Raw genomic sequence first — 19969 nt, 5'->3', positions numbered from 1 at the left:
CAACCTCCAAGCTACCTGCTACTTCTTATTATTAGTTAAATATCATCCCATGTGCATGTTTTTTTATATTTCAATCATTAGTGTTTAGGGAAACACAAATGAATTATCTTTCTTGTTTTGTCAAAGCATATTCATACTAAAACTAAAAATAAAAAGCAGCCCAAATGCGACAATATTTGAAATACAAACATAAGTTTTTAGCCTTAAAAGGTATTTATTTGTTTTAAATTAAATTAATAAATAGACTGTCATATTTAAAATTAGTGGAATTATTAATTAAATATGACATGAAAATTGTATATTTTTTTATGAGTTAAAAACATTAATAATTGAAGAAAGAATTATATTTCATAATTGAAGTAGGTTCGTTTTGGTTCACCACTTTCCCTTACAACAATAAAGATGAATTTATAAGAATGAAAGTTGAGGTGGTGTGAAGAAGTAATAAAATGAAGCAGAGAAGAAATTGGAAAAGGAAAATAAATTATGCATACGTGATGATAATGACAATGAGGAAGAAGTAATATAATTAAAAGCCAGAAAGAACTAAAAGGTGATATTTGGCATGTTTTTTGGGATCCGGGACATTAAATTATGACTGAGCTCGGGAGTTGGAAGTTTTGAAGAAGAAGTTATTGGTCTGGAATATATTTATTTTTCCCTTAAATTTATACAGTTGAGGAATATTGAAGAGGGAATCATATATGTATGTGTAGCTGAGAAAATGAGATGATAATTGAATGAGAATGAAGAAACGAAACCACTCATGTTCTTGTTTAAAAAACCATGAAAAACAAGGATTACAACGTTGTTATGAGTTAAACTGATGTTTTGTTATGAAAGAAACATATGTACATTTGATTGTGTAGTGTTTGACAGTGTTGTAATTGTGAAAACATAATGGCTGGGAGGGACCAGCAAGAGAGAGAGAGAGGGAGATAGCACACAATGAATGGCACCAAAAGTCAAAAAAAAGAGAAACTCAAATCAACCTAACACTGTACACAGAGTCTCTCTCTCTCCTATACTACACCGTTGGCAGTGCATTGTGTTGCATCTCCCTCTACTTGTGTTCTGTCTAATAACAACAACTTGTCATAGAAATCCTTTCCCTTTTCCAGATTTAATAATTTTGAGAAACTAAAAGAAAATGGGGTGGGATCAGATTTAACAAAGTGAAGGTCTTTGCTTCTGGAACAAGTGGCCTTTTAGTGTAGAACCGGAAGCATATATTGTACAGATTATTATTATTGTTATCCCAAATATCATGAAAATGACTACTTGCTCACATGACCCCAATACGCACATTATTCATGGGCCCCCCACGTAAGTGTAGTAACCCTCTTTTCTTTCCTCTTCTCTCTTTTTTTTTTCTCTTTCTCTCTCTCTCTGTTGATGTGTTTAAGAATAAAACTGGGTTGGAACAAATATATTTGGTTCTTTTGTTACTTGTAAAGAAGCTTTCTTTGAGGTAACTACACTTGTGTTAGCTAAAACTCACATCACCCTCTTTCCCATCTCCATCTCTCTAACATATTCAGCTGTTTAGGTCAACAATAACCCCGTTTTCAATCCTCCATGCCTTCTCTTTCTTTAGGGTTTGATGCCTCATGGTCAAATATGAAGGCACCGACTCTTACAATTCTCTTCTAGTACTAAATAACCACCTGCTTTTCTTTGTTTTCTTCACAGCCTCACATATCTATCTGCCTACTCAAATATCTTCTCAGCTCTTCAACTATATATTTATTTCTTGGTAATTTTAATTATTTCTTATATATATATATATAATCTTGTCAATTTTCAGACTCTAAATTTTGCATTTTTATTTTTTATTTTTACTTCTTTTCTTTCTCTTCCTTCTCCTCCTCCTCTTCTTCTTCTTCTTGTTTTATGATTTCATATTTTTTCAATTATTTGGTGACATTGTTTAATTTGGTGAGATCCAGAGGTTATAATTAGCAGAATTGAAGGTGGGGTCCGTGTGTAATTTTATGGAGTTGATGCAAGAAGTGAAAGGGTATTCCGATAGCAGAGAGGAGGAAGAGGAAGAGGAGACAGCAGAAGAAATCGTCACAAGAGAAGAAAGCAGCAGTAAGCACCACTACCCCTTTTCTTCTCCCTCTTTGTCTTTATCTCCTGCTCCTTCAATATCAAATTATACTTCTACTACTTCTGCTGCACGTCCTCATCACCATCATCATGTAATAAATATTCCTCACCAACAAAATCCATGGCTGGGGATGAATATTCATGATCATGATCATCATCTTCAGTCTCCAGAGACCACTGAATCTCACAATTCATCATCTGGGTTAGGGTTGTTACACCAGGATGCAGCAGGTTCCAATTTCATCATCGCCAATCATCATAATCATCATCATCATCATCACCACACAACAAAGCAGCTAGATTTCATGGACTTGACACTGGGGAGCAGCAAGGATGAGGGGAATTTGCAAGGATCGGGAGCTGCTGCTTCTTCTGTGTTTGGTCATCATGCAAGTGGTAGTTCTTCTGCCGATGCTAACGTTAACAACCTGCAGCAGCCTTCTGAGAAGGAGCACATGTTTGACAAAGTTGTCACACCAAGTGATGTGGGTAAGCTGAACCGATTGGTTATACCAAAGCAGCATGCTGAGAAGTATTTCCCTCTTGATTCCTCAGCCAATGAGAAGGGGCTGCTGCTCAATTTTGAGGACAGAAATGGTAAGTCATGGAGGTTCAGGTACTCCTATTGGAACAGCAGCCAGAGCTATGTGATGACCAAAGGGTGGAGCCGTTTTGTGAAGGAGAAGAAGCTTGATGCCGGTGACATTGTGTCCTTCCAGCGTGGTGTAGGGGATTTGTATAGGCATAGGTTGTACATAGATTGGAGGAGAAGGCCTGATCACCATCACCACCATGGCCCTGACCCTTCAGCCACACTCTTCACACCTTTCTTTCTTCCCAATCAGCCTCACTTCATCAGATGGGGTGCCACTGGCAGATTCTACTCCCTCCCCTCGCCAAACCCACCACGCCACCATGACCATTTGCAACAACACCTCAATTACAACACCATGTATCATCAACATCATCATCCCTTTCATCACCAATTGCAAGGTGCTGCTGGTGCTGGAGGAAATGGAACTCATCACTACAACAACTATCATGACATGACTAGTTCAGGATCTGGCTCCGTCTATTACCTCAGGTCAACACCCCCACCAATGCCATTCACTGATCACCAAACCTTGAACACAAGACAACAACAAGAGGGAGGCAATGTTTCTCATCCTCCCATAATCATTGATTCTGTTCCAGTTGCTCACCACCACCACCATCACCACCACCACCGTGGTGGCAAGAGTGGTGGTTCTAGTACTAGTACAAGTCCTAGCACTGCAGGCAAAAGACTTAGGCTGTTTGGGGTGAATATGGAATGTGCTTCTTCAACATCAGAAGACCCCAATTGCTTCAGCTTATTGTCCTCATCTTCAATGGCACATGCGACAATGGCTAATTCCAATTCACCTCCCTCTTCTTCACTACCACCTCTTCAGCTTTTGAGGGAAGACTCACTTTCATCACCATCATCAGCAAGGTTTGGGGATCAGAGAGGGGAACAACCTTCAATGCTTTTTGATCTGGATCCTTCTTTGCAATACCGGCAGTGATAAACAAATTGATGAAGAAACAAATAATGAAGAAGATACGAGTTTGATCTAAAGTCACCTGGGCTAGCTACACTTTCTTTTGCAGCATTTTTATTATATTTTAAATTTTTTTTTCCCTTTCTCTTTTGTTTCTTTCATCAGCTACAAAGGAAAGAAAAGGCTCCCAGACCTTCTTGTTCTTCTGCTTCTTCTTTTGATCAGTAATTAGTTTTTAGCTTTTGCACGTTTTGAAGTCTTTAGTACGTTTAGAACTGCTCAATGAATTAATTAGCTTGGGATTTGGGCCCTGAAGAAATGGAATATCCATCGTTTCACAACCTAAAGAGGGAAATGAAATCCATATGGAGATCAATTACGTTTAGACCTTTTTCAATTGTGTATAGTACAATACAAATATATATTATAGTATTATTTATTAATATTATTATAGTATATATATATATATATGTCATTTGCTATTTCTATTTTAATATTGCTTCAACACTGTTCTCTCTCTCTCTTTCCGTTTACTGCATTTAATGATACACAGAAAAGCTTGTTGCTTTCTTCTTTCCTCTAATGTTTCTGTTAGCCTTGTTGGGTTGATGTCGTTCAACACACTGCTGCTTCTGCTCCTGCTGCTTAGTTAGGCATTTTAGCTTTGCAGATAAAGGGCAGAAAGTTGTACAGCTGTAAAAGGGTAATTTTTTCTGATCTTATTCCTCCTCCATTCATCTAATTTGATTACCTTTTTCCACTTAATATGCTGTAGTTACCATAAATAATTTATTCATTATATTTATCATGAGTACTAACCCTCCTCCCTCCATTTTTTTACCTCTATATCCCTCCACATTGTTACTTACTAGCACCTTTTTTATTTATTATTATTTGTATTTTCTGCTGATATGCTTTTGTAACTTCTCCTATTCATCAGCCGCCTTCTTGTCTGGATTAGCACTGCACACAAACGTGATATTGGGAAAATGAAAAATTGGGGGGTGTTTGACCCCATTTACTCATGCCTTAAAGAGTAAGTAGCCTGATTCTGATGCTTATTCAATGTTTTGCCTTTGATCTATGATTCTTATCTTAATTTAACAGATACAGCCTTTAGACTTTTATGGATTAAGATTCCTCATGTGATGCTTAATCAGTCTTTGTAACAGTTTTGCTACTGTCGACAGTTGAAAATCAAACTTACTCGTTACTAATTATATACATTTTTTTGGATTTGTCACAGATATTGTAATAATTACATTACAGCTAAGACTTTTGGACAGTGAATCAAAGAGCTTTACTTTGACGACCCAGGTGACAAATTATTAGCTTTAGCTTCTTCTCTTTCTGATTTTGTGTGCTTGAAACTTCATATTATATGACAGATATAAAACATATGCCAGAATAAGAAAACGCAAAATCATTTTGATTCATTCGAGATGTGTAGCATCATGTATTTGAAGGAAAAAAAAAACTTGATACGCTTAGAAATTATCGTGTGAATTAATATAAACTGGGTAAAGAAAGTTGTGTTGTGTGTTTGTATAACTGATGGGGCAGATTGATGCACTTTGCTTTAGGTTTACAAATGCAAGACCTTTTCATTTTACTATTTGTATATTTTGTCGAAGTTTATTTGGAGTAATAGACTCATAGAAAGCAGTTGTGTATACATGTTTGAAAATATTAGAGTGGCATTGAATGCAAAATACACTGTTCAAGGCATAAAAAGGAGATATCAAATGGAATGTGGTGTTCTCACACGGTGAGAAATGGGAAAGCAAAAGCAACACATAGGACAGTAAGATCAACAGTAAGCGAGACTAGACATATATAGGAGCAGGACCTTTCTTTTGGCTACACAGACTTGAATGTGATGCTTTTCTATTAAAATATATATAGCAGTATCTCAGATCCTTTGGGGTAAAGTCAATTTCCATGAACCATCAAAAGCCTTGGAAGAATCCTTGTCACTGCTGGAATTTAAAGACTGAAAGAGACTAGAAATGAAACCTTTTTGGGATGATCTACTTCATTTCAAATGCTTCGAAAACCAACAAGAAATCGGTTAAAGTTACCCAGGATAAAACTAGGCAAATAAAACATCAAACTCTTCATTCTTTTCTTTGATCTATATTTTATTATATTCTCCTGTCATCCTTGCTTATGATCTTGCAGACATAGTTAGATAAGGAAATAAAACGATATTAAGAAAGAAAGACACAAACATATATTAGTATTTTGGTCATAAGGTAACAATATGAAGGTGATTTTTGTAATCCTATTTCATTTTCCAAGGAAGATTTGGGATTCAACACCTTTGTTCTTCATACATATCCATGCATGAAATACATACCTTCTGTTAATAACCAAGAGCATCCTAGAGTCATAGGTTGATTAAAGCTATCCATAAATTCAAGGGCTTAATTATTCCCTAGCTAGGATTAGGCTTCTTGTTTAATCATAAAACCAAGACTTTTATATTGATCATATAATGATATAGTATGAATATTGTTTCTTAGCAACGTGAAGGTTATCATTATTTTGGGAATTGCATCATCGCAAGATACAGTGTTATAAAGCAATTAATGTTTCTCAGTTATACTGCGGTATTAATGTCAATGTAATTAGTTCTATATCCACTTTTAGTTAATAAGTTATTGTTTGCCCCTTGTGCATTTTATGCAGAAGGAAAAACAGAAGCTCCACCAAATCACTGCAATCAGATCTTATGATATAAGGACTCACACACCTACCATTTCTGTGAGATTTTAGAAACATTTAACCAAGGTACACTTTTTCTGAGTACTCCAATTTATATATATATATATATATATATATATATATATATATATATATATATATATATATATATATATATATATTTATATTTATATATAGTTAGGTCACAAACAATATTCCATCACTAATGTTTAAGTCAGTAAACATCAAATAATGTTCAATTTAGCAGAAAACCAGATATTGGCTTGATACCTCTCTCAAGAAGTTATCAACAGATGCATGCATATAATCAAACTGGAAATAGATAATGTCTTTTTTCTGTGTCTGGTTGATTTAGTGGTTCAGCATCTTTTATACTTGAAAGTGCACTTTTGTAGTCATTTAACCTCATTGTTAGAAAGTAATTTAGATGTTAACTGAACTTGTGATAGGAATTTATTTCAATGAAATTAAAAAGTGTATATATATATATATATATATATATATATATATAGATAGATAGATAGATAGATATGTTGAATAAAATAAAGTATTGAAGGGTGTGAAATTGAAAAACAGAAGGCAAAATCACCTTTAAATTAATGCTAAATTAATAACCTGGCTCCCTGTATTTAAATTTTACTATGAATAGTTGGCTGGCATAAGGTTGGCTGCATTATTCACTGTCGTATAAATATGAACAATTTGGAATGTCATGCATCACAGTAATGTATTAGTTGAGTTTCTGGCCATGCATTAATTTAATTTTTAGTACATTCTTATTATACTTATATTAAATAAAGTACTGCCATTGTCATTTTATTATAAATGCAGTTATTGCATAAACTCAGGTGTAGATGGGAAATAAATTTGAAATGACAGATAAATGTTAGTGTGGTAAATTTAAGAATACTTGGACCAGTTTTGTTGGTTTAAAAGTAAAACTTCAAAACCATAAAATTTCTTCACATGCTACTTCTGTGATCTGAAAATTTCATGCAGTAGAAGCATATTTGTGTTGCTTAATAATGGTATTTCCTGTGCCTTTCAAAAGTTAATTCTAAAACATAACACAGGAAATAATTATGTCTTACTTTTTAGTATAATTAGTCTTACTTTTCACTATATATAACCTTTTAGAGTTCTTTTTTTCTTTTAAGTCCTGTTAAAATTAATATATAATTTTTTTATAAAAAAAAGTCACCTTAATGCATTGCAAACCATTTAAAAGTACGTAATTTAAAAAATATATATATTTTTATTACTTAACCAAAACATTTAGCATTATTTTTTAACTTTCACCAAATTCAATCTCAACACTATTAAGATCAGCTAAAGTTACATTCACATATTTATCTTTCATCCCTTTAATAATTATACTTTATTAAGACCATTTTCCTTTGAAAGTGTCATTTGATTAGGTCTGAGTTTTACTATGCCACATTACTTTTGATTTTTATTTTTACAATTTTTACTTTAATGTGCAAGTTTTATAAAACCTTTTTTATTATACTGTACTGTTTAGTAGGTGAAAGAAAGATAATAGGTTTTTAAGAAAAAAAAATATTATTTTATTCTTATGATAAAGAGTGATTTAAAGTTAGTTCTCTTAAATTTTATATTATGCCAGTATATTTCAATTAAGAATAAGATCCTTATTTTAAACTTATAATAATACCCTATTCACAGTTGAAAATTGGTTTCTATACATCTCTTTTATGGAACTGATTAATATTTCAGGAATACATCCTTAAAAATGTTATTGCATGAAATTCAAGCGTGTGAATATTTTGAGGCTGTATATTTATTTTTCTGGAATGCAAATCCCAAAGCAACAATGGCAAAAATGATCAAGGCTGTGATAATTCATACATTTCTGTTCTTAACTATAGCAACAAAGTATATAATACATAATCTGTAAGCTTTTTTTTTCTTAACTAAATATGATCTTTTTTTTCTTTAATTTAAAATATCTGTGCTATCATCCACACATGCACAATTATATATACACACAACAACAATAATTAAACTTAAAATCATATATAAATCATACAAGTTCTCTGTCACTAATCATATTTTAATAGTTTTAATTTTTTTTATAGCTTTGGTTATTTTCTTATGTCATCTATTTAAAAGTTATTTATAAACAAAGTTTATATAATAAAATTTATAGTGTAGCAAATATAATGTGACATTAATTTATATAAGTAATACTGTTTTAAAAAAATATATATGTTAAGAACAACAAAATTTGATTAAAAAAAATAAATTTTAATACATAAAGTAAATTTTAACACATTTTACGATACAATTAATTTTTGCATAAATTATTTAAATCTATGGTGTTTATTGCATGAATATTGCTTTGATTTTTATTTTTATTTTTTTTTTGTGTAAATTTGCTTGATAAAATTAATTTTAAATTGATGTATATATAATGATAAAAAGAAATCGAAGAATTTTATATATATATATATATATATATATATATATATATATATATATATATATATATATATATTTTATTTCATTGAAGAGTCAATTAGGTAATGAGTTAAAAAATGGTATAATANATATATATATATATATATATATATATATATATATATATAATCCTTAACTTAATAGTCAATTAGGTAATGAGTTAAAAAATGGTATAATATATACACACAAACGAAAACAATTTGTGACATCATGTTTTTACCATCTGCACTACGATAATAGCCAAAGTGAATAGCTAATGCATTGCATATATTATTAACTAAAGTGTATAAGAAAGAAAACTTGTCTAATTTGTTTTTATTTTTAATATAAAATGTCATCTTAAAAATTCTCACAACATTATAATTTAGCATCTCTTTGATTCCATGTTTAAATGCTAAAAATAAAAATTAATCTGTAGATAAATGAGAGTTAATCAAATATATGTACTTAAGCAACATGATTTGCATTTGATTAAAATTTTCTGACTTATTAAGCTTTCATGGAAATATCTTTCACTTTTATAGAAAGTAATAAAATCAAATTAATCCTCAAAATAGTCAAAATCAAAATAGTAAAAGGTGCTTTATTAGGATATAAAGAGATAGATAAAGTCATTAAAGATAAATAAAGTGTCCGTCTCCAAAAGATTTTTTATTAGAAAAAAATATTTTCTGTCCCTAAATTAACTAGTTTAGTGTGTGTGTATATATATATATTATAAATTTTGGATAGTTATTTTTAGTATATACACATTGTTGTAAAATTTAGTCTCATCATTTCGATTACTATTTTTACGATATGGTGATTATTTTGTTAAGTTTAAATACAGATAATAGAAATATTTTGTTATCAAAACATATTTGTCTATCTGATAAAAAAAATGTTATTTTACTACATTTTTTTTAAGATTGTATAATTATATTGAAACATTTACATTTTAAAATAAAATAAACTTCATTGAACTTTCTAAATATTTAGTTTTTGGAATTTAATTTCGATAAAAGTTCTAACCATTTTACCAATTCCCCAAATGAGTCGAAACAAAATATTTAGCCGGCAAAGAATGGTTTGAGATTTAGTTAATCATGAGAACTGTTAAACAGTCAACACTTAAGTTAATGGAATTAACTTTTGAAACTAGAATTGGGGTATTTAAGAAATAGGAAAATGGTGAAAGAAGTGAAATGAAATGAAAAATGAAATGAAATGGGGTTGGAATGAAAGGTGCCCCACTCTAGAAAAGTAGAGGGTATATAGGCTAATTAAGAGGTTGCATTATTAATATTTACGACGATGATAATAAAGTAGATTGTACCGTAAAGTCAGCAGAAGTTCTTCACCTTTTACCTCCCATGGCGTGGCCTTCCATTTATTAACTGTAAATCGGATCATTGGACGCATGCAGTGCACACCAGTGATCAATCCAAATCATTGTAATTGTACTAAAACTTCAATGGACCACTTCCCATTCCACTTCCAATACATCTATACAACTTCTTTTGTTTTTTTCCCACCATTCTATATTCTACCATTGCCCCTTTTCGTGTTTTCGTTTTTATCATACCTTGTGAGTTTCAAGCTGGAAAAAGGAATCTTTTTCTTTTTTTTTCTTTCTTTCTTTTCAATAAATATTTCGCAAGATCAACTTTAGGGTTACATTTCTTTCTGATTCTAATGCTGATGCTTGTTACAGTACCTTTCAAAGCCCTAAAACTAAAGAAGATATATACAAGTACTAGACTTCAAAAGCATATGTTTTAATGCTACCACCAACTTTATATGACAAACAAATTCATTTGGACCATGATGATGATATTAAGAACCTGTGATCTGTGATGATCATGGATTAATAACCTAAGGACAAAGGCATCGTAGGAAAAGGGAAAGATCTTAAGAAAATCTTTGTGTTTGAAAGAAGATGGTGGTGCAGGACCAGAGAGAGAGAGAGAGAATGAGTGAGGGTAAAGATCATGGGAGTGACCAACCCGAAAAGTTACAGATCCTTTGGGTATAAGTTTTTGCTGGGGCTTTCCATGTTTCCCGAGATGATAAGTTAACAGATCAGATGCATGCACATTGATTTCGATTGAGGACCATGCAGCCCAAAAAAGGAGATAGATAGAGAGGACCAGAGAGAGAAGAAAGAATGGCCAAGAAAATAAAACAACCCAAAGTTACATTTGGATCCATCTACATGCACATCTTCTTCTCCCTTTCAAAAATGTTAAATTATTAAGCTTTTTCGAGTTAGGTTTTTCTTTTTCTTTGCTTTGCTTACAGATCGTGTAACAGATTGACTGGAAAGTTTTTTTATAGAAAATTTCCGAAACATCTTTGGACAAAGGCATAAGAAATGTGACTTCCAGTTCGAAAGAATCTGATAGTCAACAATGGCTGCTTTCTCAAAACGTAAGCTAAAGCATATAGGTAGAAAGTTTCGAGTTATTACATTACAAGTATATGTGAGAAGGGGTTTGGCTAGCTAGCCTCCACATGTCTTGTTCTTTCCTTTTGTCTGTTTTCGTTTTATTGCACCAAATTTGAAAGGAACAAGAGAATGTAATGTGTACGAAGTTTCTTTAGTGGCACCCATGTTGTTACTTTGGGATGTGGTCTCAGACTCATGGCTCTCGATTGCTGTGCATGTGTATATGTATGTTCATTTTATATAAATATTGTTTTGGTGTGAATGGCAAATAGTACTGTTATGGAACAGCTGCATGTGGAAATTGTATAAATGACGCTTTCTAGTTAGGTAATGCACTAATGCTTGATGAGACAGACCAAAAAAACTGTACGGCAGAGAGAACAAAATTATGGAAAAAGCAAAATTTAGAACCCTCTATACAACTTTTCAATTTCTCATATAAGTATATATATATATTCCTCAACTCAAGCATTGCGTTCGAGAAGGCTGATCCGAATGTGTAGTTATTCTTGTCTGCAACTTTTGTGTGGTGGGAAAATCAATATTCAGCATATATGATCAGATTGAGACAGTTTAACAAAGGTAAAATGTGATATAATAGTGAAATGCATTTAAAGTTATTGTACAAAATGAAGTGTATATTTAAAAGGGTTTACTGAGAAATTTGCAGTGTTGTAGATAAAGAGTTTTATGTGATAAGATTTGATGGTATGCATGGTTGACTTGAGGTACGTGGTTTTTATAAGAGGGGACCGAATATGAATGGTAGCCACAATTTTGCAGAAAAGATGTTGAATGAGAGCTACCATAATGCAATGTACCATTTACTCATCAGAAATAATGAACAAAATCATTTCATTAAAACAAACAAATTAATGGCTACATTTTTTTTTTCTTTCTAGGAAAATAGCTGGAATTTAATTGTAAGTATTAATTACTTCTGTGTTTACTCAAAGGAAATATTCAAAGACTTATTTTTCAAATTTCATCACTTGTTTCATCTGAGAAAACAATTATTTGTATTTTTCTATCAATTATTAGTTGTTTTATAAAAAAAATGTTGTAATTTTATATAAAAAAAAATAGCACTCCTTTGTCAAATTAGGGTAAAGTGATCACTTTATGCAATGTACAAATGTATTGTATTATATATCTATAATAATTAATATTATTATTATATAAAGAAGATTTCTTTCTGTGTATTTAATTTTATCCTTTATGCATTTTTTATTTATTTTTAAATCAAAATAATTATTTTTTTACTAATATTATCTTTTAAATGACACTTTTTTATATTTAACTGTTTTTTCAATTTGATCTTATTTTCTAAAATCTAATTTTTTAAAACTAAAATAACTATTATAATAAAAAAATTATATAAAATATTAAACATTATTTATTATAATTTATTATATTTTGTTATCATAAAAAAATGTGTTTTCACTATTACTACATAAAAAGTAATTAATCTTGTTTTTTTTATTGTGTAATAAACTTATTCTATCCATTAAAATATATGATAAAATTCATAATGAATATAAAACACATATTTCATGATGCATAGGATGTATGTATTTCAATATATTTGTTTGTTAAGAGAGTATGTATGGGTACTATGGTGGTTATATTTATAGATTCCCACCATTAGTCATTAATATTTTTTTATTTAGATATAGAGTTATCTTAATAATAAAGTCATTGATTAGAAAAATATTAAAAAGTTAAAAAAAGTATATTTAGAATTTGATTATAGATTTATGCTTTTTTTCTAAAATAAATATTTTCGATGAAAATAGTATATATTATGTTGGAGTTTTATAATTTCGATGAAAATATTTTAAATAAACTAAATGAAATTATGTTGGAGTTTTATATATATATATATATATATATATATATATATATGCTAGTAAATAAAAATAATTTTTAATTTACATATGTGAAATTAACTTTATGTATTAATTATGATTATCATGCAACATATCGATTAATTATGATATAAATGTTTCTATTATTATTTTGACATCCCAATTATATATAACATAATATAATATAGAAGTTCACAATCTATAATATAAGAGAACAATTGGAGGTTAAACTTGCGATTAAGTACAGGATTACAGTCATCCAGAATAACCTAAATTTAAAACTTCAAGAGCATGCTAGAGTATTTCAAAATAACATAGACTGAAATATAGAAATCTTAATAAACTAAGCTGCAACATCAACACCTTCCAACTCTTGCTCCAAGGGGACTTCCTCAACAACATCTGCTCCCATTCAAGTGGATGATCATTGCAAAGGAAAACATATACAAACAAAACACAAATAAAGAAGCAAGGGTGAGCTAGGTAAACAAGCAATATACATATAGCATAATCAATCAATATCATCATGTTTAGTCAGATATAAAGTAATGGTAAAGACATATAATTCAAATTATGCATCAATCACTCAACACAACTCATCTAGATTTGTATAACTATCGAACTATTTGTCGTCTTTGCACTTGCATAGTTCAGCTGACCCATCCCCAACACTATGCAAGGTATGTCCCCCTCAATCTGTCTATTTCTAAACTCTAAGACTATTAGACGAGGACCTCCCTCTACTCTTACCACTCACATTGTTCTTCTCTATTTGAGCATGAACAATGCTTTGAGTGTAAGGATAGACATACCATTTAAAAGCTCCATACAGTTATACAGAACAACCACAACACCTCTCCAATCACTTTTAATCATCTCACCCTGAGATGTCCAATTCATACTCAATTTCATCATTTCAATTTGTAGTCATACTATTTCAAACCACCCAATTCAAATATATGAACATACATACACCCTGACAATAAAAAAACATCAAACATCTCATATACCTTACCAGACAATAATAGTCCCAAGAGAACCACTAAACAACACAAACCACGTACTCATACTTAGTCAAAGAAAATGGCTCTGAAACCATCACCAATAGCTCCGGAAGGATCTAAAACCCCCAAAACGACTTAAAGAACATCCAAAATGACTTAAAGAACGTCCAAAACGAACACCCGAAACCTCAAAAACCATAAAAAACAAAAACAACAGCATGCTAGTACACCCAAGGGCGCTCGGGCGCCATATCAGTTGACAACAACCATGAAAATTGGCTTTTGATGCACTTGGAAATTGTTCTAATGACTAAAAGGGTTCTTTACACATTTGTATTGATGGAAAAGCACATTTATAGTTAAAACAAACATCCATTTGATCACTAGATCCAAGACTGGGTGTGTCAAACCACTTTTGACACTTTAAAAACCTAATTTCATCAACCTAGAGGTCTAAAATTGAATTTACCACTGAGAATGTGTTTTTAGCAAATTTAGCACTTCTAAAAAGTCTGAAATGACTTAATCAAATTGTCCCCACTGCTCACTTACACCCTAGACTTCAGTTACTCAAAAGCACCCTCTCACCTCCTCTAAGCTCACTCAAAAACACTAGTTTTCCTCAACCTAAGAACTCAACTCCACTTATACCATTTAGAACCTCATTTTAACCAATTTTATAGTCCTAACAAGTTATAATTAACTTGCCGAAGCTGCCTCAACAGTCCAAGAGAGTCCTAGACCGCTACCTCTCAAATTCACTACTTCCCTTCCCTTCAAATAACCCCAATTTCATCAACATAGAGACCAAAAATTTAATTTACCATTTAGAATAAGTTTCCAACCATTTTAGCTCTTCTAACAAATCTCAAATGACCTATCTAAACTATCCCAACAACCCTCTTGCACCTTAGACTACAATAGTTCCAAATCACCCTCTCACTTCCCTAAACTCACTCAAAAACACCAATTTCGTTCAAAACATTGCCTACTAATTAATATAACACGTTTTGCCCCATCAACAAGTCCAATTCCAGCAAAACATCATACTAAAGAAAAAAGCATTCTCAGAAAAATGACTCTACTGTTTAGAAAATTCAACTTATTTTTATTAATAACCTTCCCCTTTATTCTTAATATAATTTTTACCCTATTTTCTTTTAATATATAATGTATTTATATTTGAGTGCTTACAATTATACTTTTAAAAGTAAGTATCGTTATATCTACATATATAGATATGTATATTTAGATCTATAACATTCATTATTTGAAATAAATGAAATCTGAATAATAAATACAAATTGCAATTTTTGAAAAAGAAGATTATTTTATATCCGTGAAAAGCTTAATGGAAGAAAAAATTTGGATATTAAAAAGTTTGATAAAGGTTGATTATTAATTTTATAATAAACTAATAGTTAAGTTATCGGTGGAAAATGTTAAAAAGTTTAAAATTATTTAAAATTTGATTATAAATTTATGTTTTTATTTATAGTTAGTGAACTAAAGTAATTTTAAAGAAAATTATTTACATCAACAATGATTTATGTAAAATTAGGAGGATTCTTTGAAGTCTTTATATTTAAATTTTATAGACGGAAAGATGATACTAGAACAAATCTTGTTAAAAATAGTCAACTGTAGGTCTTATTATAAACAAGTTATTAACAAAATAAATCGATACTTAACACTATAAAATAAAATATGATAAAAAAAAAGTCATTACTTAAATAGTAAAAAAAGTTATTATCTATATTATAACCGTTTACTAAATAGTAAAAAAAATTGTGCATTTCAAAATATATTTCTGGATTAATTCGAAAACTTGAAAAACATATTATGAATTTAGTAATGCATTTTAGACTGTGCAACTGTAAATATGCTTTCAAATTTCACAATTCAAATCAGGTATGGACCTATTAGGCTTTTCCTACACCCTCATGGAGGTGTAAAAGTAAACGATGGGTGAGAAAAGCAATTCTCTAATATTTCTTGGGACGATTAGTATAAGCCTTAGAGACCTAACCCAATTTGGTACCTCTCTTTCATGGCATTTTTTTTTTATAAATTGACCGAAAAACCAAACCCACACATTTGAAGAAATAAAGTGAAGTTATTAATTAGTTTGAGTTAAATTCAAGAAACCTGATTACCGATTTGGTTTTTTTATATTAATTTTAAACTAACCCATCATTAATTAAAGATCTGTATTATGGTAAACGGGATTATTAGATCTAAAGTTCAACCAAATCAACTTATTTTAACTGGCTAAACATTTTATAGCTAAAATTGAATCATATGAGTAATGTTTATTAAAATATTTAGTAATACTTTTATCATCAAGGGGTGGTGGCGCAGTTGGCTAGCGCGTAGGTCTCATAGCTTTATCGAGTTATCCTGAGGTCGAGAGTTCGAGCCTCTCTCACCCCAAATTTTTTCTTGCACTTTTTTCTGCTCTTGTTTGAGATAAATATGAGATGTGTTTCAAATGTTTCTTCACACCTTAATTTTTCTTTTTCTTTTCCTTTTAGCTGGTATAAATGCACAAGGCTGGTTTTCAAGTCTAATCTAACGCCATCCCTTCTCATTCATGTCATTAATAAGTGTGTATGCATGCCTTGTTAGAGTTGCATGTTTAAATGAAAGACTACCATGAATAATGATTTCTATATTCTTATTCGGCATATTCAATTCAAATCTTTATGATCCAGAATAAACCATCCTTGCTTCGGAAAACAAAGATCAACTGAGCAATATAAAAATGAAGTGCTTGTCTAGCCAATCCTTTGCTCAATTGATATGGGAAGATAACTGCGTTGTCCATGCATTCCAAAAGCTGATAAAATATATTATTAAATACTAAAATCAAAGAAAATAAACTGATTCAGCAATACACTTGGTATCCTAGAGACAAAAGTTCACTACAAAAAAGTACTCTGTCCAGAAACTACAAATAACCATACAAACATCCTAGTACACAATCTACTATCTTAAAATACACACGACTTCATCGTTTATAATACTTTCTAATACATTTCCTATTATACATACTTTTGATTTATAATGCATAATTGTCATTATGCAGTTTCTAATAAATTGGCTATTTTAGAGCAAGGAAAACTAGATATTTCATTCCAATTGAACTCCACGGGATTATATATTATAGAGTCACATGAGGATGTCTCCACTCCCCATAAATCGTCTTGAAATATACTTTCTTGTTTCTGACTTGCTTCTTGGTTGGAAAATTGAAGACCTGTGTCACCATCTACAACATCATATGATGTTTTAAACCTTTTTGATGAATGGTATTCATCTAAATTAAGATATTCAGTACACATAGTTGAACTATCATCAATACTACCGTCCTGCAATGGTTTCAAAAGAAAATAAACAGATTAATTCATTGCTAAAAGTGCTCAAAGAATATAACAATATCACATACTCAAGAAAGAGTGCAGTTCTCAAGTCCTATGGTCTATGTAGGGGAAGAGATTCAAGGAAAGGCAAAAACGGGTATAGAAATAGATTGCCTTATCTTAAGTCTCAATAATAACCCATCAATCCATCATGAATCACAACAAAACATCAAAGCCAACTCAAACCAGGCATTTTTCTTGAGTATCTTACAAGAATCTAAACGTTGAAATCCTTATACATTGTGAAAAATATGACAAAATTCAAATCACCATAAATCACACTACAACTTTTAACTTACTAAATCAGTGTGAAAGTTCAGAAACGAAAGGAGATACACTCATTAATGTTATTTGGACTTTGCAGAATAAATATTTACCCGTTCAGGCACGACTTCTGCATCTATATAAGAGCTTTCGCAATATGGCCTTTTCAATGACTTTGATTGAGTGACTAAACTTTCATCAGCTAATAATGAATTCCAAAGTTCAAGTAGAATCTGTGTATTTTCAAAAGGAAATTGCTTAGGATCTAATGGGGTTTGCATAGTTTCAAAAGGTGCTTCTATAGTTTCAAAAGGAATCTGCATAGTTTTCCAAGAAACTTGCATAGTTTCACAAGGAGTCTGCACAGTTTCACAAGGAGTCTGCATAGTTTCACAAGGAATCTGCATAGTTTCACAAGGAATCTGCATAGTTTCACAAGGAATCTGCATAGTTTCACAAGGAATCTGCATAGTTTCACAAGGAATCTGTATAGTTTCACCATGAGTCTGCATAGTTTCACAAACAGTCTGCATAGTTTCACAAGGATTCTGCATAGCTTCCCCAGGGATCTGCCTAATATTCTTTTCATTTCTAAAATAGGCATTGTCATCCTTCTCAATTTCAATTAGTGACTGTTCCATTGGGGAGATGCAATTTCCCTCCTGATGTGTTGCCTGACAGATTGTTTCCATTCCGGTAAAAGTATCTCCCTGAAAAAAAAAGTCATATATATATATATATATATATATGTATATATAGATAATTACAAGAAGAAATATCAATTCTCGGCATGTTCAATTCTCGGCATGTTCGCATGTCACAGTATATATATATATGTTCATGAAAGATCCTTCAGCTTACAGATGGAACTCCTTCTGCTATTGCCTGATTTTCATAGTCGGAAACCAAGCTGCTACTGGATTCCTCTTCATCACAGATCAGTGCAGCAGTTCCTCCTTCGGTCGTTTTCCCATGTTTCTTTATCAAGCAGCATAACACAAAAGCATTCTGAAAAAATTGGAGTATAGTAAGCATTCATTTGCCACAATTCACAAAAGTAAAAGACCAAGACAAATGAGGCAAACGTATGATGAAAATTAGTGACGAATTCTGAGTGTTCTTAGATAGAAAGACTCAATTAAAACATCCAGCAAGTCACTCCGTAAGCTTTGTCGAGAAACTAATTATTACTAACAGTCAAGATTAAACCACATAAGTCACATGAGATAATTTAAAATTTACAAACTGTTTTACTAGTCAAACCCAGGCTTCAAATACTCATCTGGGTTCGACTAGTTTACACTCCTCTACACACTGTAATTTAGGACAGAGATTATCTTAAAAAATGAAATACAAACCTGGTTCTGGAGAAAGTTAAGAGCATGATATTCGTGAATAACCCAGTTGGAATTGACAGAGACACCTTTGGAAACATGACCACTCTGGAAAACAAGAGTCTTCTTAGTCCCAATGACAGTGTTGGTGTCCCCTGTTCTAACATCACGGGGTTTTCCCGTTGGTTTCCAGAACCCACTCTTGGTTGTCCTTTTAAACCTTTTACTATTTGAGTACTTCAAATTAACAGGACTGAAGAAAAACCATTTTGAGTCTTTGAATGGTATTACTGATTTTGCTAACATCTCTATTTAAAACAATAAAAATTGAATCAAAGATCAGAGCAAGAAAAAGGACAGTGTTGATCTCATGAAGAAGCGTGAAGAGTTTGGCTTTCGAGAATTACCTGGTATTTCCCAAGGCTCCACATCGGAAAGATCTATGTCAGTCAAGACATGGACACGGGGATCATCATCGAGCAACTTGTGTTTGAGGTAAAAGTCGACAAGTTCTTCATCTGAGGGACGAAAACCCATTCCTATAATCTTCATTGCTTTTTGTGAACACTTCACTTCACTGTGTTTGTGTTGTCTTATGAAACTGAATTTATAATGCCACCTTCACTGACTTAACTCCTTCGTTAAGAAGTTGTTGTTGGAAAATAATATTTCAATATTCGTGTTTGAGGCATACTTTCAAACTTTATAAAAAGTTCCTAATATAATAACTCTATAAAATTAATTAACATATAATTTAAGTTAGATCCCGCATTTAACTATTACTGAATAGCTCTAATAATGCATTT

At 31.3% G+C, this 19969-nt stretch overlaps 2 protein-coding genes and 1 non-coding gene across 7 annotated transcripts; 2 read left to right on the top strand and 1 right to left on the bottom strand.

The window, feature by feature from the left end:
* Positions 1 to 1378: 1378 nt before the first annotated feature.
* Positions 1379 to 4051, top strand: LOC106778150 (B3 domain-containing transcription factor NGA1). 5 transcript variants are annotated; one of them, XM_014666071.2, is made up of 3 exons: positions 1388 to 1471; positions 1693 to 1756; positions 1950 to 4051. In XM_014666071.2, the coding sequence occupies exon 3, from the start codon at positions 1995 to 1997 to the stop codon at positions 3657 to 3659; it is 1665 nt and encodes a 554-aa protein (XP_014521557.1). In that variant the 5' UTR covers positions 1388 to 1471; positions 1693 to 1756; positions 1950 to 1994; the 3' UTR covers positions 3660 to 4051. The 5 variants fall into 5 exon arrangements, with proteins under 5 accessions (XP_022631788.1, XP_014521557.1, XP_014521558.1 ...); XM_014666072.2 differs by lacking the exon at positions 1388 to 1471 and having other exon boundaries at positions 1478 to 1756; positions 1950 to 2094; positions 2320 to 4050; XM_022776066.1 differs by lacking the exon at positions 1388 to 1471 and adding an exon at positions 1531 to 1549.
* Positions 4052 to 16489: 12438 nt separating this feature from the next.
* TRNAM-CAU lies at positions 16490 to 16576 on the top strand. Its single transcript is given in 2 exon segments — positions 16490 to 16527; positions 16541 to 16576. It is a non-coding gene; the product is annotated as a tRNA-Met (tRNA).
* Positions 16577 to 16962: 386 nt separating this feature from the next.
* Positions 16963 to 19759, bottom strand: LOC106778154 (NAC domain-containing protein 40). Its single transcript, XM_014666082.2, has 5 exons — positions 19571 to 19759; positions 19188 to 19471; positions 18691 to 18837; positions 17943 to 18539; positions 16963 to 17514 (listed from the first exon to the last, which is right to left on the bottom strand). The coding sequence occupies exons 1-5, from the start codon at positions 19713 to 19715 to the stop codon at positions 17224 to 17226; spliced, it is 1464 nt and encodes a 487-aa protein (XP_014521568.1). The 5' UTR covers positions 19716 to 19759; the 3' UTR covers positions 16963 to 17223.
* Positions 19760 to 19969: the final 210 nt, after the last annotated feature.

The sequence above is a fragment of the Vigna radiata genome, unplaced genomic scaffold (assembly GCF_000741045.1).
Source record: "Vigna radiata var. radiata cultivar VC1973A unplaced genomic scaffold, Vradiata_ver6 scaffold_215, whole genome shotgun sequence".
Taxonomy (NCBI): Eukaryota; Viridiplantae; Streptophyta; class Magnoliopsida; order Fabales; family Fabaceae; genus Vigna; species Vigna radiata.
This window is presented reverse-complemented; position numbering and strand designations above follow the sequence as displayed.